At 36.5% G+C, this 24,220-nt stretch overlaps 3 protein-coding genes across 5 annotated transcripts in view; 1 reads left to right on the top strand and 2 right to left on the bottom strand.

Annotated features, from left to right (window-relative positions):
• Window positions 1-12,747, top strand: part of LOC127867505 (coiled-coil and C2 domain-containing protein 1-like) — a 52,387-nt gene extending 39,640 nt beyond the window's left edge. The window contains exons 23-26 of one of the 2 annotated variants that reach the window (XM_052408687.1): window positions 6,245-6,305; window positions 6,874-7,003; window positions 9,890-10,014; window positions 12,048-12,747. In XM_052408687.1, the coding sequence (XP_052264647.1) occupies window positions 6,245-6,305; window positions 6,874-7,003; window positions 9,890-10,014; window positions 12,048-12,083 (352 nt within the window). In that variant the 3' untranslated portion in view covers window positions 12,084-12,747. Of the gene's footprint in view, window positions 1-600; window positions 3,903-6,244; window positions 6,306-6,873; window positions 7,004-9,889; window positions 10,015-12,047 lie in introns of those variants that run through there. The other variant, XM_052408688.1, reaches the window with a different exon arrangement.
• LOC127867511 (metalloendopeptidase OMA1, mitochondrial-like) overlaps window positions 1-24,220 on the bottom strand; it is a 182,573-nt gene that overhangs the window by 63,794 nt on the left and 94,559 nt on the right. The window lies entirely within an intron of this gene.
• Window positions 12,671-16,975, bottom strand: LOC127867516 (uncharacterized). Its single transcript, XM_052408717.1, has 9 exons — window positions 16,807-16,975; window positions 16,258-16,375; window positions 16,082-16,119; window positions 15,663-15,780; window positions 15,074-15,114; window positions 14,600-14,717; window positions 14,128-14,171; window positions 13,830-13,947; window positions 12,671-12,788 (listed from the first exon to the last, which is right to left on the bottom strand). The coding sequence occupies exons 1-9, from the start codon at window positions 16,865-16,867 to the stop codon at window positions 12,776-12,778; spliced, it is 669 nt and encodes a 222-aa protein (XP_052264677.1). The 5' UTR covers window positions 16,868-16,975; the 3' UTR covers window positions 12,671-12,775.

Raw genomic sequence — 24,220 nt, 5'->3', positions numbered from 1 at the left:
AAGGCAAAGCATGTAGCTTCTATAAAGTAGTGTGAGTTTCAACATCTTTTTATTTGTATTGACTTGAATTGTGAAAATAAGTGCAAGTGCTTATTTTGCCTTCAGACATCTTTGTGACTATTTGTTGTTTTTGCTTCACAGTTTTTCAAATGGAAAGTTATTATGTCACCTCCACTGTTGATGGGGAGACATTGATGAGCTTCATTGGTTTCTTGGTTGGTTAAGTTGTTCTGTCCGGCCTATTGGGCATGACAGGATTTGTAAATCTACAAATGAACACCATACTTATGTACCTATATGCTGGTGCTCAAGCAGAAACCCTCTTTCTTGCTTGAAGTTCAAGGTCACAGTGGATAATCTTTATACCGAAATAGTGGCAGCTCATGTTAGTTTTGGGCTTATAACTTGAAAAGGGGCTTTAAAATAAAATCAAACACAAAATTTTCATATTAAGGGGCGGCAAGTCCAAAGTGTGCACACTGATGTGACTGATGGTCCCCACACATACACATCGTCATGGTAACCAGCCGCCCCCCTTCCATGTAGTTGTTGCGGTGCCTGTGTTGTGACTGTGAGTCATGTTTGTGTGTATATTAACAGGGGCGGCAAGTCCAAAGTGTGCACACTGATGTGACTGACGGTCCCTACACAGACACAGCGTCATGGCAACCAGGCCCCGCCCCCCCCCTCACAATGTGGTTGTGAGCTTCATGACAGAACACCTTGTGCCACAGAGACAATCTTTGCCCCTCAGTATTTGTTAAACAGCCATTAAAAGAACTACAGTCTGATAACTTTCTATCTAAGAATACTGACTTTTTAAAAGTAATTTATTGAATGTGTGTTTGTTTGTTAATTTATTCAAAATGTGACTTCTGGCTTATTTCTATTGATATCATTTCAAGCAAATGTTTTGAAAAGTGTTTGCAAGTTAATTTCAAAAAAATTGAATGATGCGTCTTACAGTTAAAATGTGATGATTTGTCTCAAACTGTGATGATTTGTTTCAAAATGCGATAATGTGTCTCAAAATAGTCTAGTAATCTAATTATGTGTCGCAATATAATGATTTGTCTCAGAATGTGATGATGTGTCCTTTTACTGTTAGGATGTTTCTCACAATGTGATGATTTGACTAAAAATTTGTAGGTATGGTGTTTGCGGTTCATGTTGGTGGATTGAATTTAGTTATCATATCACTGCAAGCTGTTTTTATTTAGTTTCATTTAAAGCCACATAAATACTCAAAATCAACAAATATTTTGTAAAATATTTCATAAAATAAAGTAAACCAATAAAAAAATCAATGTTCCTTATAGCAATAGCCAAAATAATGCTAGATGTGGTATGGTAGCATATATTTAATGAGATACAAAATGCTTGTTTTTTTTTGTGTGTGACAATATATTACATGTGAATTTCTTGTGACGATATTCAAACATTTATGATCAAACACTAGATTGGCTTCAGGCAGTGTCAGAAGCATGGCATAGTTCTCATGAGCTGCCAGAAGCCGATCTCGAGTTTGCTTGTAAATATTTGAATATCGTCGCGGGAAATTCACACTGATTTGTGTTAACTTTATTTTTTCAAATATTTTACTAAATATTCGTTGATTTTGAGTGTGCTTTTAAATTAAATAAAAGATAACTAATTGTTTGGTTTTTTATAGAATTATGCAAAGTTTTGCACATTAAATGTTTTTCATTTACATAAAATGTGTCATACTTAGATTTTAGAATAGTATTTGTGCTAAGATCAGTATGCACTAAACAAAAATGTAATTAAATTAAATGGACTGTAAAAATCATTCCTTTCATTAAATAGATTTAAACAGTAAGTTTGTTTATCTCTGAAATTTTAAAACTTTGCTTAAGAAAATGTGATATTTGTAGTCGCCTGTGCCTTTATCAAATATTATTAAGTCAGCTTTTAAAATTAAAACTGATTATTAGTGATGCTGAACAATTTATTTCATATGTATGAAATGTATACTATTATTTATACGTTGATGTTTATGAAAAATATACATTTGATAAATGAGATTTTTACATTGTATGGATGAAAAAGCATTAATGTGTGACTTAGCTGTTGATAATTTACATTGAAATTATTTAATCTCATAAACCTCGCCTGTGATATTGTTTTCCTTGATGTTTACCTTCAAGACATATTTATTCAATCTGATTTAGTATACCTTTTTACCTCAACAAAGCACAACATGCTCATTGTGAGCTTTTGTGATTGCCTTTGTCCGTCATTTGTTGTGAGTCCCGCATGCAGCATGAACATTTGACTTGTGAACACTAGATGCTGCAATAATTGCCCAACCTTATTTAAGCTTAATTAGAACATTTTACCCAATGATCTGGCAGTGTTCAAAACTGGGTCAAATCGGGTGAAAAAACAAGGGTCACTTGGTGAAATTAAAGGAAAAGCTTGTTAATACTCGGGAGGCCACATTTAATGCCCATACTTCAGGAACTTGGTAAGAAAATTAGATCTATATGATATCTCAGCGGAGTACGAAACTGAGTCACATGGAGTCGAAAATAAGGCAACTAGGTTAGATTAAAGAAACTATTTCTTATCACTCAACAAGCCTCATGTTTTACCCAATCTACATGAAAGGTGGTGATAATATTTGTCCCAATTATATCTTGAGTTCTAAACTGGGTCAGGTGGGATAACAATCTAGGTCTGAAGGTAAAATTAAAGGGAAAAAACTTGTGGACACTCTAGAGGCCACATTAATTGTCAAATCTAAATGAAATAGGATAGAATATTTGTCAAAACAGTCAAAAAGTAGGTCACTAGGTCAAAGTACAGAGAAAGCATGTGAACACTCTAGGGGCCACACTATTCCCAATTGTCATAAAACTGAGTAAAAACATTTGTCCCATTTATATCTTGGATTAATTCAAATCTGGATTTCCATGGGGTCTAAAACTAGATCGCTCGGTCAAATTAAAAAAAAATTATTGTGGTCTCAGGTGAGAGCCTTAAGGTCTTTTGTCCCCTTGTCTGTTGTTTTTTATTATAATTACTCCGTCCAATTGTTAGAGTAATAATTTATATATATTGATATATATATCTTGTATTATAACTTGCCTAGTGTCTGTTTTTGCACTTTGTAATAAACCTAGTCATTTGGTGAATATTTGTTCATGTTTCCTTATTTTAGCCTTCATAATTCCTAGATTGTAATATAATTATCTGTCTATTTTATATATTTTACCAATAAAACATGTTTGTATTATAAGGAAAAAGAGTGATAAATCTTTGGTAATATTGAAATAACCAGTCTGTGTTAATGGTGAGCCATTCACGTTGTGGTTATGATAAAATACCAGTCTGTGTTAATGGTGAGCCATTCACGTTGTGGTTATGATAAAATACCAGTCTGTTAATGGTGAGCCACCAGTCTGTAGTAATGTTCAAATATCATTCTGTTTTGAGTCATCAGAGTCTGGGGGGAGTTATGAAATAACCAGTCTGTGTTAATGGTGAGCCATTCACGTTGTGGTTAGGATAAAATACCAGTCTGTGTAAATGGTGAGCCATTCACGTTGTGGTTATGATAAAATACCAGTCTGTTAATGGTGAGCCACCAGTCTGTAGTAATGTTCAAATATCATTCTGTTTTGTGTCATCAGAGTCTGGGGGGAGTTATGAAATAACCAGTTTGTGTTAATATTGAGTCAATCACTTTGTGGTTATGATGAAATACCAGTCTGTGTTAATGGTGAGCCATCAGTCTGTGGTAATTTCAAATACATGTACCAGTATGTGGTAATGGTAAGCCAACAGTCTTTTGTAATGATGAAATATTAGTGTGTGGTAATGATGAAATAACCAGTCTGTGTTAACATTGAGCCAATAAATTTGTTGTAATGATGGAATAGTCTTTGTTAATGGTGAGCCAACAGTCTGTGGTAAGTTGAAATACCAGTCTCTGGTAACGATCAGCAATCAGTCTGTGGTATTAAATGATATAATGTGAACCATAAGTCTGTGGTAACTATGAAATACCAGTCTGTGTTCATGCTAAGCAATCCATGATGACATACCAGTCTGTGTTAATGGTGGGAAATCAGTCAGTGTTAATGATGAAACACTAGTCTGTAATAAGGGTGAGCTATCAATCTGTCGTAATGATGGGCAATCAGTCTCTGGCTTTAGTGGGCAATCAGCATGTGGTGATGCTAAGCCATCAGTCCGTGGTAATGGTGGGTATTCATTCTGTGGTAATGGTGGGTATTCGTTCTTTGGTAATGGTGGGTATTCATTCTGTGGTAGTGATGGGTACTCATTTTGCAGTAATGGTGGGTATTCATTCTGTGGTAATGATGGGTATTCATTCTGCGGTAATGGTGGGTATTCATTCTGTGGTGATGCTAAGCCATCAGTCCGTGGTAATGGTGGGTATTAATTGTGTGGTAATGGTGGGTATTCATTATGTGGTAATGGTGGGTATTCATTCTGTGGTAATGGTGGGTATTCATTCTGTGGTAATGGTGGGTATTCATTCTGTAGTAATGGTGGGTATTCATTCTGTGGTCATGGTATTTATTCATTTGATGGTTGTGGGTATTCATTCTGTGGTAATGATGGGTATTCATTCTGTGATAATGGTGGGTATTCATTCTGTGATAATGGTAGGTAATCATTCTGTGGTAATGGTGACATGCCAGCCTGTGTTAATGTTGAGTCATAAATCTGTTGTTATGATGATATAGAATTGCATGTGCATAGCATTTGTAATTATGAGATAACAGTCTTTGGTTGACATAATATACAATGATTATTTCTCTGACTGAGTACATGTATACATCTGTGATAATGTTGAGCAGCAATGCTATGGTACTAATAAGAACCAATCTTCAGTAATTAGTGAATACCGTAATAACTCTATGTTTTCGGACACTTAAAAATAATTAATTTTTTTCTTGTCCGAAAACTTAGATACGAAAAATATTCACAAAATACAGGTGTCCGAAAACTTAGAGTCGAAAATTGAAGTGTCCGAAAATAGCGTCAATTGTATCAACGACTACCGGTGATAGAACGCGCTTGTAAAATACCATGCCGTATAGTAAAAATTACAGTTATATATGTTTGCACTGCATTTTAAATAATTTTAAATGCTTAATTACTACAAGGTTGTACTTTGACCAACGAGTTCAGAAATGAGCATGTGATGTACCGATACTTGCTAGTATGAACCTGTAATTAATGCAATAAAAAAGCAAACTATGAATTCTTCGTTTGTTCATTTCCGATAGTTGTTGTCTAATACCTTCCATTGTTCGTAAAACATGCAATAGGGTGCATCACACTTTGAAGCGTTTAGTATTTGTCAAAGTTATTTTACTGAGAAGGGGTAGTAACATTGCGGTAGATAATAGAACTGTTAATTGACACTACCCCTGGTAATTGTCATAACGCTTATGCTATCAGACGAAACCATTGTTTAATACTGGTTTACAAGGTTATTTACCCAATAACGCAAATGTAATGGTCCGTTGCCCTCAGGCATGCACCTGCCATGTTTGATGATGTTAATCTGGTTGTAAAACCCCATGATCGAAGTGTCATTAGATATCGAAAACAGGACCGAAATTTAGTAAAATAGCGCTGTAAAATATACTGTCCGAAAACTTAGAGACATTAATTATGGACGAAAACTCGTGTGTCCGAAAATTAAGAGTCACGGAAAGTAATTATTTTTACTAAAAAAAGGGGTGTCCGAAAACTTAGAGTGTCCGAAAACATAGAGTAATTACGGTACTTATGGTTGTTGCTGCTTCAAGTCATATTCAAATCTAAATAGATTTGAATGTTTATCATTAGATATTGGTCAGTGATCAATATCAAATGAATTACAATAAATAATGGGATAAAACTAGATGCTTCCCTGAAATTTAAATATACAATAGCTGTCACATTATATTGGGATGGAAATATAACCGTTGACATGTATGTTGTAATTACTTATTTTTTAATAAAAAAAGTGTGAGATATCTACAAGGTGGGTGTACGTGGTAATAATAATATGCCCGTCTTTGATTATGATACCATACACATTTTGAATTTGTTGTGGTTCATGAGTTTGTGGTACTGAAGAGATACTCTTCTGTGAAATGATGATGTACAAGAATGTAGATAAATAATGAAATATTGAGAAGAACATAGCAAATAGAAAGTTGAAATATTTTATATAATGTTTTGTGTTCCCTTTCAGTTCTGAGGGCACAACTTGTATGGAGGTTCTAAAGTATGAAAAACAGCAACTTGATAAACAGGTAAATTGACTGAAAGTTATTGTTCTATTGTTGTCAGACCATAGTGGGATGCAACTGTTATAATGAAAGGATTGTATATGCTGCATGTATATGCTGCATGTGGACAGTTAAAGCCAGAGTCTGCTAGAAACTTTGTCTATATAATATTGAGGTAATGTTGCAGGTGGCCAGTCAACATGAGTGTCTCTGAGTCACTTAGTCAATACTACATACAGATATTGCTGCATTTGGCCTGCCCCCTTGAATGTCATTCAGCCACTTTTTCTGTCTCACTGCCCCCTCTGAAAATGGAGGGATATAGTTATGTCTTTGTCGGTCCCTTGGTCACAAATTGTTTAGGCCTTTATCATGTAAGATATAACACAAGATTTCAACATGAATCTTTATGGGTGTATAGATATCAATGAGGAGAAGTGAAAGGCAATAGAATAATAACCTAACACTTACTTAAATGAGAGCTATTGCCCATTGTTGTTTTTTGTATGATGTAACAATTCAGGGCTTATTTGGCGGAGGATATCAATTCAATGAATTTGCTTGTCTATACTATATTGGGCTATTGCTGCAGGTGGCCAGCCTACGTGAGAGTCTCTCAGCTACCCAGCTGGCCGCCCTAACAGGGAAGAGCAAGCTGCTGCAGCAGAAGTTGGACATGCAGGCAGCCAAGCTGAAGGAGGGTGGAGTGCCTGCATGGAAAGGTAAAACAGCATTGCAATAGCTAGGCTTTAAGCGTGGAAAGGTAGTACAGCCTTTCAATAGCTAGGCTTAACACATGGGTAGTAAAGCCTTGCAGTAGCTAGGATTCACACATGGAAAAGTTGTACTGCCTTGCAATAGCTAGGCTTCTCATTTGGAAAGGTAGTACAGCCTTGTAGTAGCTAGGCTTAACACATGGGTAGTAAAGCCTTGCAGTAGCTAGGATTCACACGTGGAAAAGTTGTATGGCCTTGCAATAGCTAGGCTTTACACGTGGAAAAGTAGTACAGCATTGCAATAGCTAGGCTTCACATGTGGAAAAGTTGTACAGCCTTGCAATAACTTAATTTCACACGTGGAAAGGTAGTACAGCCTTGAAATAGCTAGCCTTCACGCATGGAAAGGTTGTACGACCTTGCAATAGCTAGGCTTTACACGTGGAAAAGTAGTACAGCATTGCAATAGCTAGGCTTCACATGTGGAAAAGTTGTACAGCCTTGCAATAGCTAAACTTCACACGTGGAAAGGTAGTACAGCCTTGAAATAGCTAGCCTTCACGCATGGAAAGGTTGTACGACCTTGCAATAGCTAGCTTTCACGCGTGGAAAGGTAATACAGCCTTGCAGTAGCAAAGCTTCAAGCGTGGAAAGGTTGTACAGCCGTGCAGTAGCTAAGCTTCACAAGGTGAAAAAGTTGTACGGCATTGCAATAGCAAGGCTTCACACATGGAAAGGTAATACAGCCTTGCAGTAGCTAGGCTTCACGCATGGATTGGTTGTACCACCTTTCAATAGCTAGTCTTCACGCATGGAAAGGTAATACAGACTTGCAATAGCTAGGCTTCACGCGTGGAAAGGTTGTAGGGCCTTGCAGTAGCTAAGGCTTCACGCATGGATTGGTTGTACCACCTTTCAATAGCCAGTCTTCACGCATGGAATGGTATTACAGCCTTGCAGTAGCTAGGTTTCATGTTTGGAAAGGTTGTAGGGCCTTGCAATAGCTAGGCTTCACGCGTGGAAAGGTTTTGAGGCCGTGCAGTAGCTAGGCTTCATGTGTGATAAGGTAGTACAGCCTTGCAATAGCTAGGCTTCATGTGTGATAAGGTAGTACAGCCTTGCAATAGCTAGGCTTCATGTGTGATAAGGTAGTACAGCCTTGCAATAGCTAGGCTTCATGTGTGATAAGGTAGTACAGCCTTGCAATAGCTAGGCTTCATGTGTGATAAGGTAGTACAGCCTTGCAATAGCTAGGCTTCATGTGTGATAAGGTAGTACAGCCTTGCAATAGCTAGGCTTCATGTGTGATAAGGTAGTACAGCCTTGCAGTAGCTAGGCTTCATATGTGATAAGGTAGTACAGCCTTGCAATAGCTAGGCTTTATGCGTGGAAAGGCAGTACAGCCTTGCAGTAGCTAGCCTTCACGCTTTGAAAATTTGTAAAGCCTTGCAATAGCTAGGCTTCACGGGTGGAAGGGTTGTACGGTCTTGAAATAGCTAGGCTTCACACATGGAAAGGTAGTACAGCCTTGCAATAGCTAGGCTTCATGCGTGATAAGGTAGTACAGTCTTGCAGTAGCTAGGCTTCACGCGTGGAAAGGTTGTACGTCCTTGCAATAGCTAGGCTTCACAAGTGGAAAGGTAGTACAGCCTTGAAATATCTAGGCTTCACACGTGATAAGGTAGTACAGCCTTGCAATAGCTAGGCTTCATGCGTAGAAAGGTAGTACAGCCTTGCAATAGCTAGGCTTCATGCGTGGAAAGGTTGTACAGCGTTTCAATAGTTAGGCTTCACAAGTTGAAAGGTAAGACAGCCTTGCAATAGCTTAGCTTCAAGCATGGAAAGGTTGTACGGCCTTTCAGTAGCTAGGCTTCACGTGTGGAAAGGTAGTACAGCCTTGCAATAGCTAGGCTTCATGCGTAGAAAGGTAGTACAGCCTTGCAATAGTAAGGCTTCATGCGTAGAAAGGTTGTACAGCCTTGCAATAACTTGGCTTCACGTGTGGATAGGTAGTACAGCCTTGCAATAGCTAGTCTTCATACATGGAAAAGTAGTACAGCCATGCAATAGCTAGGCTTCACGTGTGGAAAGGTAGTACAGCCTTGCAATAGCTTGGCTTCATGCGTAGAAAGGTAGTACAGCCTTGCAATAGTAAGGCTTCATGCGTAGAAAGATAGTTCAGCCTTGCAATAGCTAGGCTTCATGCACGGAAAGGTTGTACGGCCTTTCAATAGTTAGGCTTCACAAGTTGAAAGGTAGTACAGCCTTGCAATAGCTAAGCTTCAAGCGTGGAAAGGTTGTACAGCCTTGCAATAATAAGCCTTCACGTGTGGAAAAGTTGTACAGCCTTGCAATAGCTAGGCTTCAAGATCGTCTTAGTTCACAGTGGTTTGATGGATATGGTGGACAAAAAGTAGTTGAGTTCCTATCTTTGAAGCATTTGAAGGATCATAAATCAGAAAAAAACATGCATACATGAATTATCAGTACTAACAAGAAAATGGAGTTGAACTTATTTGGCTTTGGCTGAATAATGTGCGTTTGTGTAATTGTCATCTTAGATTTGTGTATTCCAAACATGTATCGTTGGGGCATCAGTGTATGTGACACATTTCTAATCTTATATTTATGAGTCTGATTCTGGAATATTTTGACACATGCTTATCAGGGACGACTCTTTCCCTCTTATCTGGATTTTCATTTAAAAGAGACCACTGTAAAAAAAAAAAAAAAGCGGAAAGTGTTGTCCCTGATTAGCCTATGAGGCTGCAAAGGCTTATCTGGGATGACACTTTATGTACATGCATTAAGTCCAGGTTACTATGAGGCTGCAAAGGCTTATCTGGGATGACACTATATGTACATGCATTAAGTCCAGGTTACTCTTTGTAGACTATGTGAAACTGGTAGATGCTGAGATCTCCAGCTATGAGGAAGAGGCCAGACAGTATGCCAAGAATGGTGACATGCAGAAGGCCCAGCTAATGCTTACCAAGAAGAAACTGGCCGACAAGGAGGTGAGTTGGGCAAGTGGACAGATAAGTGGCAATCAACTTTTTGAGCCTATTTTTATTCCCCCCTTCGAAGAAGAGGGGGTATATTGTTTTGCACATGTCAGTCGTCGGTCCGTCGGTCGGTCCGTCCGTCCACCTGATGGTTTCCGGATGATAATTCAAGAACACTTAGGCCTAGGATCCTGAAACTTTATAGTTACATTGATCATGACTGGCAGATGACCCCTATTGATTTTCAGGTCATTAGGTCAAAGGTCGAGGTCACAGTGACTCAAAATAATAAAATGGTTTCCGGATGATAACTCAAGAATGCTTACGCCTAGGATCATGAAACTTCATAGGTACATTGATCATGACTGGCAAATGACCCCTATTGATTTTCAGGTCACAAGGTCAAAGGTCAAGGTCACAGTGACTCAAAACAGTAAAATGGTTTCCGGATGATAACTCAAGAATGCTTACGCCTAGGATCATGAAACTTCATAGGTACATTGATCATGACTGGCAGATTACCCCTATTGATTTTCAGGTCACTAGGTCAAAGGTCATGGTCACAGTGACTCGAAACAGTAAAATGGTTTCCAGATGATAACTCAAGAATGCTTATGCCTAGGATCATGAAACTTCATAGGAACATTGATCATGACTGGCAGATGACCCCTATAGATTTTCAGGTCACTAGATCAAAGGCCAAGGTCACAGTGACTCAAACAGTAAAATGGTTTCAGGATGATAACTCAAGAATGCTTACGCCTAGGATCATGAAACTTCATAGGTGCATTGATAATGACTGGCAGATGACCCCTATTGATTTTTAGGTCACTAGGTCAAAGGTCAAGGTCACAGTGACTCGAAATAGTAAAATGTTTTTTTGGATTATAACTCAAGGATGCTTACGCCTAGGATCATGAAACTTCATAGGTACATTGATCATGATTGGCAGATGACCCCTATTAATTTTCAGGTCATAAGGTCAAAGGGCAAGGTCACAGTGACAAAACACGTATTCACACAATGGCTGCCACTACAGCTGACAGCCCATATGGGGGGCATGATGTTTTACAAACAGGCCTTGTTTTTTAATTGACTAACCTTTTCCAGCTCTGATATGCCTTTTTGCCATCCCTTAGAAAATCAAATTTAATTAAATATTTTTTTCTAAATGGATTCAATTTTTAAAGGCTTCATTTCAAAATCTTAGACACTGATTAGCAGGAAACAGCATACAAACTTACAAACCTAGATTTACAGCAGGCTGTTCTGGTTTTATGCTGGTTGCATATAAACATTTTCACTTTGCTTCCGAGTGGGAAAGGGTAATCATAAGTAATATTTTTACTATACAAATAAGTATTCATAAAACATGAAATGCCATGATTGTATGATTTGTTCTCAAGAGCTTGGTAAGTATGGGCATATATAGGCTGGTAGAAAACAGCTTTAAAGTCCATATCTTCAAAGCACAAACGAGATGTTAAGTGAATTTGAAATTTTACCCTAAATTTACTAGCTTCACTAAGATTTGTTTCTTGTTAAACAACTGAAGTTACTTTCATCATTACCAAGGTTCTCAATGGATATAAGTTCAGGCTCATGATTTTTTGAATGTCAATGAATTGTCAACTGAGTCTGGACCTTACATTGGTTGTGAACACAAAAAGCTTACATGTAAGTAAGAATGAAAGAAAACCTTGTGTTGTGTGTGTATCATTAGACAGACTGAGATATATAAGGTATTTCAATATATTTCAGTAATTTAATACACAACAATTCATTGCGTCATTTTTAGTTTCTCAACAACGTGTGATATTTAAATTTTTCTATCAAATTAAATGTGCCTTAAAGAATTGCCTGGCATAATGAGTGTCAAGTTTCAGTTGAGTTAATCTTAAACTGAGCACAGAGCATTATTGAAGCTACCATCTGCAATACAAGTTGCCTTACTGTGTGTAATGGGTCAATGTTCAAGGACATTAAAAAAATTCTTTAACACGGTCTTGGTGTTTATTTGCTATGTTTTGTTCAATACATTTCAGGTCAGTGCAATAAGAGCAAAGATCTCCAACATCTAGTAGCTGCCATGCATCAAACATCATGTTTTTTGTTATACTTTATGTTGAATATTAAAACATATAGTTGTGAAGCATGCATATAACATTAAATTTTAAAATATATTGTCAAACTGATAATACAGGATGCAGTATGTTAAAAGTGTGAACTAGATAAGAAAAAGCTTTACTTCAGTATCCAACAGCCAGTGTGTTGTTTTGTGTAAGTGTTGAACCCTATACATCTTAAATGATTTGAGCCCCACTACGAGGAAACAGGGCTGAATGCATGTACATGAAGTGTCGTCCCAAATTAGCTTGTGCAGTCCACACAGGCTTATAAGAAACAATTATGCGTAGACTTGATTTTTGTTTATAAGAGACTTCCTTTAAAGGACTGCACATGCTAATCTGGGGTGACACTTAACACACCAACATTAACCCAGAGCCACCCCAGGTGCTGGATCAATATTATGGGAAATGTTTTCATTTTAAAGTGTTCATTGATTGTTGGTTGTAGTGGCCAGATAGCTGTTATCTGGCTGTTGCTGTATTATCCACCTCCACAGATTCTGTTTTTTGTTAATTTTGTTTATATACATTTTAAAATGTACATTTTGTTATGTATTTATTGAACGGAAGTGTAACATATAAATATTGCAAGCTAAATAAATATGTATATACACGATGTAAGCGTTGTATCAGGTTGTCCCCTTTTAGCATTGTCCACTGAAATGAGAATTAAAAAACAAGTGAATAGTAATTATTTTTGCACTTCAACTGTACTCTAATGGTTTTTTTACATTTGTTAAATTGATTAATTAACAAAAATATGTGTCTGCAGTCTGTCCAAATTTGCACCTGCTTTTGAGGTGTTTAACGTTTATAGGAAAACTTGATACCTTAAAAACCTTAAGTGAATTCAGGGACCTATACAAACAAATATATATAAATAAATATATATTTGTTTGTATAGGTCCCTGGTTAATTTTTGTTATTTCAGGCCAAATTTCTGCAAATCGTTGGTCATGCGTGAAATGCTATTTGCAAATGGTATGAAACGCGTTAAACTTATTTATTGATTTTCTCAAAATCGGATTATATTTCATGAATTCGTAGGCAATTTGAATTGCTTTTTTTACAGGTTTCAAGTTAAGTCCAGATTCTTCAATTAATTTGAAAGGGTGTACATAAGTTAAAGACTTGCGTGAAACGCTAAGTGACAATGCGCCCTAATGATAGGTACTAAACATGTATGATATATTCACATCGTAGGATAGTTGTTCAATACGTTAAACGCGCAGGGCATGCCTTTACCCTTGACCACAAAGATATGTATTATGGCACATTTGTAGTCCCTTAGAAAGTTAAATTTAATTTAAGACTTCTTTTACTAGATTCAAGTTTTAAGGCTTCATTTCAAACCAGTATATACTGAAGAGCAGCAAACAGCATTAAACCTTAGCAGACTGTGAGTTACTGTGAGCCATTTGCTTCTGAGTGGGAAAGGGTCAAAAGATTGAGGCGAGTTTGTTTTTATCAGGTTTATTAAGTGACTTTTAAGTAATTTCGAATATTTAGGAAAAATACCCGATAATCAACTCGAGTAACCTCAAAACTTTTTTTGCTAAAAGGCAAAAACGAAAACATGAAAATCTTAACGCATGCGTTCACTCGTGTCGGGTAGTGAATATCTTTTTAACATGGAATAAATAATTGTAAGGCATTTATCAATATTAAAGCCTTAAGCATCACCCGTGGTGTCCTCACCCGAGACTGATTGGTTCCGAGATTCGGTTGTGGCCTAGGCACGTGAACTTTGCGAGACAATGACCGACGTAGATCGTGTCTCCGGTTGCATACACTCGGCCGTCAAACAGGCAGCCGGCTGAAGAATGAAACGAATGTATTGAAGGCGCTATATAATGTAAATGTTTCTTTGATTTTTCATGACATTTGTATTTGCGATAATGTTTTCCGCTAATTTAAATCACTGATGCGATGTTCAAGGAAAACAGGTGTTATAAACTTTAATGATAGGGTTTTATTTACTGTGCACATTACTTACTTTGTCCATCAACAGCCCGGGTTTCCTTGTCGGGACACACGCCCCTGAGGGAAAAGAAATTGTCCATATTATGATGGAAATGTTTAAATTAATGTCTTCGTTTCCATTATACAATAAATATCTTTATTCTTCGAAACTACTACTGAAGTCGAGTCGAGATTAGATAGATATACTGGAACGTTTCAGATAATATACATGTTAGTGGTGCATATAGTGATGCAGTTCATCTTCTTTTTTCAGTTGATTTCGCAAACAAACACCATAATCCCTCTGAAGTCACATTGATTTATCAATGGTGCTTCGTTACAAATGTAACGGATCTACTTGGAAATGGAAGTTTTTAAGCGTTTTAATAAAGGCGATACGGCAAGTTTGAGCATGAAGAGTTTTCAGGTCAAATCCTGCCATGCGCTCCCAATACCTGCCAGTGTGTGTTTAACGTGTATTGAGTCGTCGTCACCTTAGAACCTACCCGTACGAGACAATGGGCGAGTAGTTGTTCCTTCCTAGACATGTCATCTCTCCCAGGCAGTTGGCGATGATCACTTTCTCGCCCGCTTGGTACACTCGACCGTCAAAGAGACATCCGACTTAAAGTCCACAATTTGAATGATTTTAATTTACAATCACGCCTGACGTTATCTAGGCTTTATGGATGTTTTCGAGTTTATATGATGTATTGGTTACAATGTTTATGCAATTGTTTTATAAAATATAAAAAAAGATTTAAGAAAATTTGCAAGGTTTCATTTACATGTGCGCTGTTACATCAAACTTCTCTTGTATAGAGGCCCTACCAGGAAACTGTCATCAATTTGCACTGAATATGTCTGCTGTTTTCAAACCAAATATGAAGAAATCAATCCACCAAATACTAGATTAAAGGTTGATGTTAGCCGTTGATTTTTAGGGCTGAATGACACACACACATTTTTTATCGACGTACCCTGACCAGAGAGCTGTCGCTTCTTGGACGGACAGACGCCTCTGGAATATAGCAACATATCGAATGCTTATCATGTATATATATGCTATAAACCATTTATTGTTATAGCGCATGTCCCATAATTATAAGCGTCGAAACAAGCACAAGATCTGTCTCTGTTTCACATCGACTGAGCTAGTTAACCCATTTATGCCTAGCGTCTAGAAAAAAGGCCTTGGCTAACAGCGTAGACCCCGATGAGACGCCACATGATGCGGCGTCTCACCAGGGTCTGCGCTGTTTGATTAAAAGGAATTTCTGTAAGAAATATTCTAAATATAGAAATAAATAAACTAGACATCCCTAATTTTGGAAATAAATTGATCCAATTTAGAAAGATGGGAGAGTCCACTAGGCATAAATGGGTTAAACCATGTCAACAGATTGTATGTCGGAAAATGCCATTACAAATCGATAGTCGAAAGGTAATACGTACTTGTTATTTATATTCAAAAGCAAAAGATATGTCATAGAATCATTACTACTTCAACTGCTACTTGCACTACTACTAGGCGAACGTACAATGCCATAATTAGAGTCCAGCACATACCCAAGAGCCCGAGGGAAGCTGTAAGAGTTGTACCCCTCACATATCATAGTGGCCAGGCAGGGTTGGATCAGGATTGTGTCCCCCTTGCCGTACACCCGACCGTCGAAAAGGCATCCGTCTGTGTTTGGGGAAAATAACTCGCGTCAGGATACAACTGACATTTTAATTCACAAAAACTAGAAATCAGCATTCGAGCATTTATTGCTAGGAACATAAATAGCATGTACAATATTTACCAGCATATTAATTGATGAATTTTCAGCATCGCGATGTGAAATACGAACTGAAGTTTCCGAAAATTACTTGTTGTTATTAATAAAACGAGATGTCTTCCACGCTATTGAAAAAAAACTACAAGATTATAAATAGTCATTAAAAAGGTAAATATTTTGTGTTATCACGAGACAGAATATAGTTACTTTGTCCGTCGGCTTCCCTTTTCTGCGGGCAAACACCTCTGAAATACACAAAGGACCGCATGACATTGTTAATAATGAATTATTTACTGCACAGTAAAGGAAATAAATCTAAAACAAGTATATTTCACTTGTTACAAACGCAGCTTCTTGATACGTTGTGTTATATTTTGTTTTACCCAAGGGAGGTAAGTTCCCCGTAGTTATTGTCCCCTAGACACTTCATACTGGCCAGACATTTAGAGATGATGATCGTATCCCCTGCCGAGTAAACTCGTCCGTCAAACAGACACGGGCCTGCAATGGTTCAATTAAGCGATTAACCCATTTTTGCCTAGTGGACTTTCCCATCCTTCTAAATTGGATCAAGTAATTTCCAAAATTAGGGATGTCTGGTATATTTATTTCTATTTTTAGAATATTTCTTTCAGAAATTCCTTTAAGCAAACAGCGTAGACCCAGATGAGACGCCGCATTATGCGGCGTCTCATCTGGGTCTACGCTGTTTGCAATGTCCTTTTTTCAGGACGCTAGGCATAGATGGGTTAAGTAATGTTTTTCTATATAAACCACTGTACATATAAAACTCAATATTAGATATTGATATTCCAAATTTTATCAAATTCCAGTTTCACGAAGTGTCAACAATCGGAATCCATATTCGACATTCTAACAACGAAGTGTCATATACTGAATGCATAAAACAACAGTGTTCTTAATTAACTCACCTAACGACGGCGCCGCGGCAACATAAGCTACCAGACAAGCGAAGAGGGCAATAACCTGCATGATCTTTGAGTTTGAAGCGTCTAGTAGCTCCTGTTAGGTGTCAACTGCTTATATAGTCACATTAAACCATGTGGCATTCCACGTGCGACCCCATTCCTTTCTGGCTATTTCGCAACCGGTTCCTTATATCAGACCACTGCGTGTGTCACTTTCAGGACGTTGTTCCGTTTTTGAGGTCAGGGGCATTAGTCTTATTTTGATGAGTTGAATTTGTTGACAACAATCGATTCCATCAATTATTAAATTTATTCATAATGTGCTAATTATAATGAAAATTAAATCGTTTGTTAGTAAATCGAATGATATTTGCATTTAGTTATATTGTGCTGATCATAAAAATTAAACCGAAATATGTCCCTGTTAAATTAGAAGTTGTATTATAGGTCTTGTTCTTGAACATTCAGTTTTTACTGAATGCATATTGTTCTGAATATAATTGCGATTGTATTATTATGCCTTTGTTACGTTTGTTAAACAATATATAACAAGTATAAGGTAACTTTTACGGGAAATACAAACAACAACATTTATAACTTATTTTTTTTCATGCACAACTAGCTTTATATTGCATTTTAGACCAGTTGGACCAATGTCAAGTTCACTTGTAGGTATCTCACTAGTTCACGAACACCCAGATCCGGATAGCACCATTATTAAAATAATATTTATTACATTAACTTAAAAAACTGGATCTAGATCTGGACGTGTGCGTCGAAGATACCACTTCTGTTTTTTACTCGACGGTGGTGTAGAGCGCGATTGCACACTATTGATGATTTAATACGCTGTCTTCTCAATAAAATCACTGAGTTTATTCCAAACGCGCACAGTTTACCATAGAATGATTTTTATTTAAAGATGACAGTTTTTGCTGGAATTGTTTCGAAGCACTTGAAATTATTGTTCACTAGGTTAGCCACTTTGTTTTGATGGATATAGTCCTCGTATTGCTTTGCCCTTTAAGTACGTGTAGGTCTAATAGTGGCTTAAGTTAACGTTCAGTGGAAATGGTCGGTACCTGCCCTTTCACCACCTTATAAAAGAGCGTCAACTTGTGGGCACGTCGTCTGTCTTGAGTTCCAACTTGAGAAGCATTATATGGGTAAACCAGGCTGTCCGGTGCGGAAGTCTCTGGTGATGAACCTTACGGCTGATCGCTGGGCACCCTCTAGGCGGTCAATGTCAGTTTGGTGGAATGGGTTCATTACAACACTGGCATATAGGTAGGCATTTTTGCAACAATCAAAAGGACAGTAACTGATGTTTCTTCTTAGGATTCCAATTGTAGAGTTAGCTCGCTTAGTTATATTGGTGATTTAGAGAATAATAGGTTAGTGTTGATTATAGATCAGGTTTATCATGCGAGGATTAGAAAATAAAAAAAAGGACCAACACTAATCTATTTTTCTATTTATCCCACGTTTTATTTTGTAAAACTTTTTGTTTAAACAAAATTAGTTTGACTGGATAATGTCGCTGGATTTATGACGTCATTTCGTCGAAATATTGACGTCATTTCCTGCCGTTGATTATAGATGATATTTAATCAACGGGGCTTTAATCAACCGAAATCGCTGTAAAAGTGGGATAAACAAAATTGAGCATTGCGTTATTTCACTCCTGGAGCGTAGGTCATGTTATAAGTGTATATAGTTTCCAAAATGGTCTTATCCGAATCTCTGTAACGTTAGTAAAGGAAACTTATTAAATACGTGAAAACATGCAACGCTTACCTAGCTTCATCACATAATAACGGTTGATCCGGTCTCAGGTGATTAGCGTGTGGCTATGATATTAATTAGTGAAAACATCAATTTGAATGATAAATAATCATATTATAACGAAAAATTAACTTTTCTGAAAAAAAATTCACTATCAAATATATATATATATATATATATATATATATATATATATATATATATATATATATATATATATATATATATATATATATATATATATATAACAAGGTATGCAACTCAAAATCAGCCCAAAACGGGGTGCATCGCTTTGAACAGTCATATCTTCATCAATTGTGCAGCGATTTTCACGATCTCGGTCTTATTCAACGCAGAAATGAATTTCCTTTCTCGAAATGTATATGTCTTCAATATTTTTACAAATGCTGGGTCAACTTTTAAGAAATAACTAGATACACAACACGCATGACCCAGTTGACAGTGATCATGCAGTCTTTATGAATGAAATCTCCAGTTGTAAAGACACACCTCCGCATTGGACCAATGAAATCACTCGTATGTTTAAAATGTCAGTTAGTTGAAATGTATGTAAACAAAGGTTTCAAACGGCGCTGGACAGTTAGTCTTGATGCATAATGTAACGACCTGAACGGTAATAATGTTTTTTCATACGTTTTATTGAATTATGGTATCGAACTACATGAACTTTGTAGGGAAGTTGCCCTTTACTCCGTGAAGATTTCAGTCTTACAGACTGCATGATCACTGTCAACTGGGTCGTGCGAGTTGTGTATCGTGTTATTTCTTAAAAGTTGACCCAGCATTTGTAAAAATATTGCAAGACATATACATTTCCAGAAAGGAAATTCATTTCTGCGTTGAATAAGACCGAGATCGTGAAAATCGCTGCACAATTGATGAAGATATGGCTGTTCAAAGCGATGCACCCCGTTTTGGGCTAATTTTGAGTTGCATACCTTGTTATATATATATATTTGAAAATGAATTTTTTTTTGCAGAAAAGTTAATTTTTCGTTATAATATGATTATTTATCATTCAAAATGATGTTTTCACTAATTAATATCATAGCCACACGCTAACCACCTGTGGATCCGGTTAGTGAAATTACTATAATATGTCAACTTGATTTCTATTCGCATTTAATATAAATGGAAACATGTGTTGTATTTAAAATAATTAAAATCCGAGGTATACTGTATTTTGATACATTAAAATATGTTCGGTTTAGCATATGACATCGCAAGATTTTTTTCCAGCAAAAAAAAAAAAGTACGGACGCCTCGTATTACCATAATTAAGCTATGCTCCTGTTTTTTTTTCTACTTATGAGTTACCTTGACATCGTCTCCTTAATAAAAATATGTTCCACACAAGTGAGACATTTTATTACACATGTTATTTTATTACAACGCTGTAAAGTCAACATAATTAGCATATCATGTATGTTTTTAGCTACAGGCCAATTATATGAAGGTACCCTTGCAACCCTGATGTGTTCATAACTTTCCTATCAGTCGTTTGAGTCATCATTGTTATATATAAGCATTCAACTGTTGAAGTAATTGTGATAGAAATCATGTAATAAACACTAATATAGACATATAGACACCAGCATTTTGTTTAAAATGAATACATTCTGATTTGTTTTGCATTTACACAGCATATGGTAGCAACTTGCTCTTTTAACACTGAAATTAAATTTTTGCCAAACACATTCTAAATGTCATATTTTTGAACTAAAAAATATAGGTGGTATAATTTTCAAAATAAAGATACATTTCTGACGTTCTATCTGCAATATGTAAAAATTTCGAAAATATGGGGCTGGTCAAATCTATAGGAAAAGATGAAACTATATTAAAGAATGATACCTTAAATAATGTTTTTTTCTCTTTCTCTGATTCTTTTATTTATTTTGTTCTTATTCCTCGTTTACAGACATTCCTGTTCTTTGTGTGTTTTCATTGTTGTTCAAGAAAGTCATTGATCGGTACAGTCGTCTAGTATAGATCTACGCCAGCAATGTACAGGCAATGTATTGTAACACATCTGCCTGACACCAATCGGTAATTTAACAAGCATTTAATGATTTAACTGCACAGTCATTACAAATGGCTCCACGTAAACTTGGATCTGACACACAATTTCATTCATTCTCCACATGACGAAATGGTCATATAATTAACACCTCATGTTTACATTTTAATTAGACTATTTTAAATAAAACTATTTATAAATATCTTCATCTTTTCAATATTGCTTTTATCGAAAATGAATTGAACTCTTCTTCTTTAGTTCATGTAAGGGAAAGAAACATAAAATGTAAATATTGCATAACAAACGTTAGTGTGTGCGTGTGCGTGCGCGCGTGCATGCGTGCGTGCGCGCGTGCGTGCGTGCGTGCGTGTGTGCAACATTGGTGAGGAATGTTTTGGATTTTTATGAGAAACATTCTGGCCAAGTTTTAGCAACATACATAATTATGGCTCCTACAGTGGCTGCACTTTTACAAATAAGATTTGATATAATAACCTAGTTTTTGAACCCAGAAGACCTAGATATTAACTTGGCCTTGTAATGAAATACATTCTAATAAAGTTTTATTAAGATTGAGCCTTATAGAGTGTTAATGAACTATTATTGATATTTAAAACATATCAAACATTCATTTTAGCTAGCGGACGCGTTTCTATCTCTTGAAGTTTTATTTATTTCGGTTATATTTCCATAGACAGAGCAAAACATACTGAGGAAAAAAACATGAAGTTTTAAACTGAAAAGGGGAATAACATTTAATACCAAAACACGCTTACTGTACAAACAGAAACAAAAGTTAGTTAATTCTTCAAAATGTCAATAGTCAATCCAGATTTAACGATAATTTTGGTTCTGCTATTTCTATACAGTACATTCTGAGGAAACATTGAATCTATTCTAACAAATAAGTTACTTATTTTAAAAGTAAAAGCATTATACATGCATGACTGAATGATCAATGTGCTAACAGTAGCAGTTTTAACAAACAAATCATTTCTTTTTCAACTTAAGCTTTTTCTGTCCGTATATCAAGCAGTGCCATGGGGTCATGAGTGTTGCCAACAACGACCTGGTTGTCTCTGTACAAAGACGTGGCAGGTATTGGATACTCCTCCCAGCTCATGTCCAGGACTGGTCGCCTTTGGCTTTGAGGATCATATACCCTCACTTTATGATAACCTGCAAATACAAGAGAACACTTGAGACCTTAAAAACATGAACATAGAGGAAAAACAGGGGCGTAGTAATTGGGGAGGCGATTTCGGCCCCAATATTTGGGCCAATCAGAGTCTTGATACACGTCCATCTGTGGATATATGATTGTTGCTAATGCAATGAGTAGACTTGCACATGAGATGTTATAACCAGGAGCCCCTGACTAGCTTACATCCCCTTAATTTGTTTTATCAACGTATAATTTGTGTGCGTTTTGATAACATTTAAGATGCTTTTAATCTCTATTGCTTCACAAAAGTGGCAAGCTATCAATAAGAAAGATGTTTTACTCTAAATGAGTGTAAACAATAATGAAGATTTATTTAAGAAAGAAGTTATTTCAATTATAAATTATTAATTATTTTATTGGCAATGTTGATGTTTTTGTGTATTTCGTAATGTCTAGAAATATTCCTAATCAACCAAGATATTTTGATTTTCTAAGCACACATCTGGGTAGATACGAACAAAGTTCATTCGAAGCTATAAGGTTTGGTTCATGTTTGCAGATCTAATATGATGCAGCTAGTATTATACAACATACGATGCTTTTATTTGCATGTGTGAACAAATTATGTTTGTATAACCTATCGGTAAATCATATCTGATAATCATTGCATTATTAAACTACATTTCCATCAGCATTTAAATAAGATAATCTATTTGAATAATTGCATTTTTCATCTCTTCAGACAACATCTAACATCTTTGCATTACAGTCAGGCAGGTAAACAAAAACATTTAAAAGAAGGCGAATGGCGGCTTAATTGAATCTCAGAGCAGATGAAACATTCCCAAAAAAATCACAATACACAAAAGAAGCAACTAAAATTAAAATAATTAATGTTACAAACCTGAACATGTAACTATTTTCCTGTCTCCAAGGAATCCGATTCCTGTTATCTAAATAGGCACTCTCAGATTCAGCCAGTCGTTCTTGACATTTTGGCCAGAAACACCGGTTGTTCTGGTTTATTGCGATCCCAAATTTGAAGTCAGCATCTTTGCCCCCAGTGTAGTTCTGTCTACCATAACTTTAAATGTCGCTTTTTATGATTTTTGACTGGCGCGACATTAAAGTTATGGACCAACCCCATTAGGTAAGTCAACCAGAAATTCCCGAAAATTTTTGACATTGTTGATTACCAAAATGATCGTTTCGATCCAATAATTTAAATAAGCTTAAATAAGCTTGATACGATTTCGGAAAACTTGTATCTGTGTACATACCGGCAACATGTTTCTGTGTTAATTTTATTTTTGATTGTGGTCCACTTTAAGTTTAAAAAAAGAGAGACAATATTGTTTTTGTCAAAAATAAGATTTGTTCATATTTAACCTGAAACTAATGTATAGCAGGCTACGCTCGGATATGAGGTAAAAAAGCCCCATTAATGTTTTTTTTAAATAATTATTGTTGGTAATTTAATAATTTTCTATGCAACAATTTAAGATTACGCAACAATTATAACATCGTTTGGCTGATGCAAGGTGTCAGAAAACATTTGAAAGTATAAAGGAGTTGTAACGATTTATTACAGTAAATGAAATGTCAAATGCATTCACGAGCTTTTAATAACAGTGCCCGTCTTCAAATCAAGCAGACTACCTCTTCATCGAAATTTTCCGTCTGACAATCGATGACGGACAAGGCTTTTTAAATAATGTTTTATTCAATAGCTACCCTTATAACCGCATTTAACGGGTTTTACAAGGAAGATCGGACATCCCGCCGGGCAGAGGGGGTAATCACGTGACAAACAAGATGGCGACGTCCATCCCGAGGCAGGTATTTTTCGTCGTTTTATACCCTGTACTGGCTTTTATTTCACAGTAATATTCACTCTATTTCTCGACTTTACTCGGTGCGAAATTTCTTACCGGGATGACCTAATTAGGGCTCCACTAAGAAAATTTGCGGGGAGTAAAGTCGAGATATAAAGCGAATTTAAATACGAAATAAACGCTTATCACCTTTTAAATGATATGGCTGGAAAGTGAGCGTCCTTTAAAAAAAACAACAGAAGTAATAAAGGGTATAAAACGGCGCAAAATGACCGTCTCGGTATGGACGTCGCCATCTTGACTATCACGTGATTACCCCCTCTGCCGCCGGGTACTGCAGCAAAGAAAACCTCATCCGTCTCTAAAATCACAAATAGGGCTATTGACGTGTGTCCGCCCCTCGATCACTTTACCCTATTTACTGTAGTCATGTCTACGGCACTGTAATGACTAGCCCCTTAACGGTTCTTCCGTAAGAATTAGATACCTAATTTCTGGTCGACTCCCCCCTAATAATAAGGAGGTTAAGTTGCATATACTTCCACACTGCGCCTCATTATATGGGTATAACTGTTGTTGCGTTCGTGATCA

This window comes from Dreissena polymorpha, chromosome 2, assembly GCF_020536995.1.
Source record: "Dreissena polymorpha isolate Duluth1 chromosome 2, UMN_Dpol_1.0, whole genome shotgun sequence".
Lineage (NCBI taxonomy): Eukaryota > Metazoa > Mollusca > Bivalvia > Myida > Dreissenidae > Dreissena > Dreissena polymorpha.
This window is presented reverse-complemented; position numbering and strand designations above follow the sequence as displayed.

What these genes read in the sequence shown, in the direction of transcription:
- LOC127867516 (XM_052408717.1), bottom strand. Translation starts at nt 16,867, where the DNA reads ATGCAGGTTATTGCCCTCTTCGCTTGTCTGGTAGCTTATGTTGCCGCG. An exon ending in TGCCGCGGCGCCGTCGTTAG is followed by an intron (nt 16,376 to 16,806) that starts GTGAGTTAATTA and finishes GAACCATTGCAG; the next exon opens with GCCCGTGTCTGTTTGACGGA. An exon ending in CCGGGCTGTTGATGGACAAA is followed by an intron (nt 13,948 to 14,127) that starts GTAAGTAATGTG and finishes TTCATTCTTCAG; the next exon opens with CCGGCTGCCTGTTTGACGGC.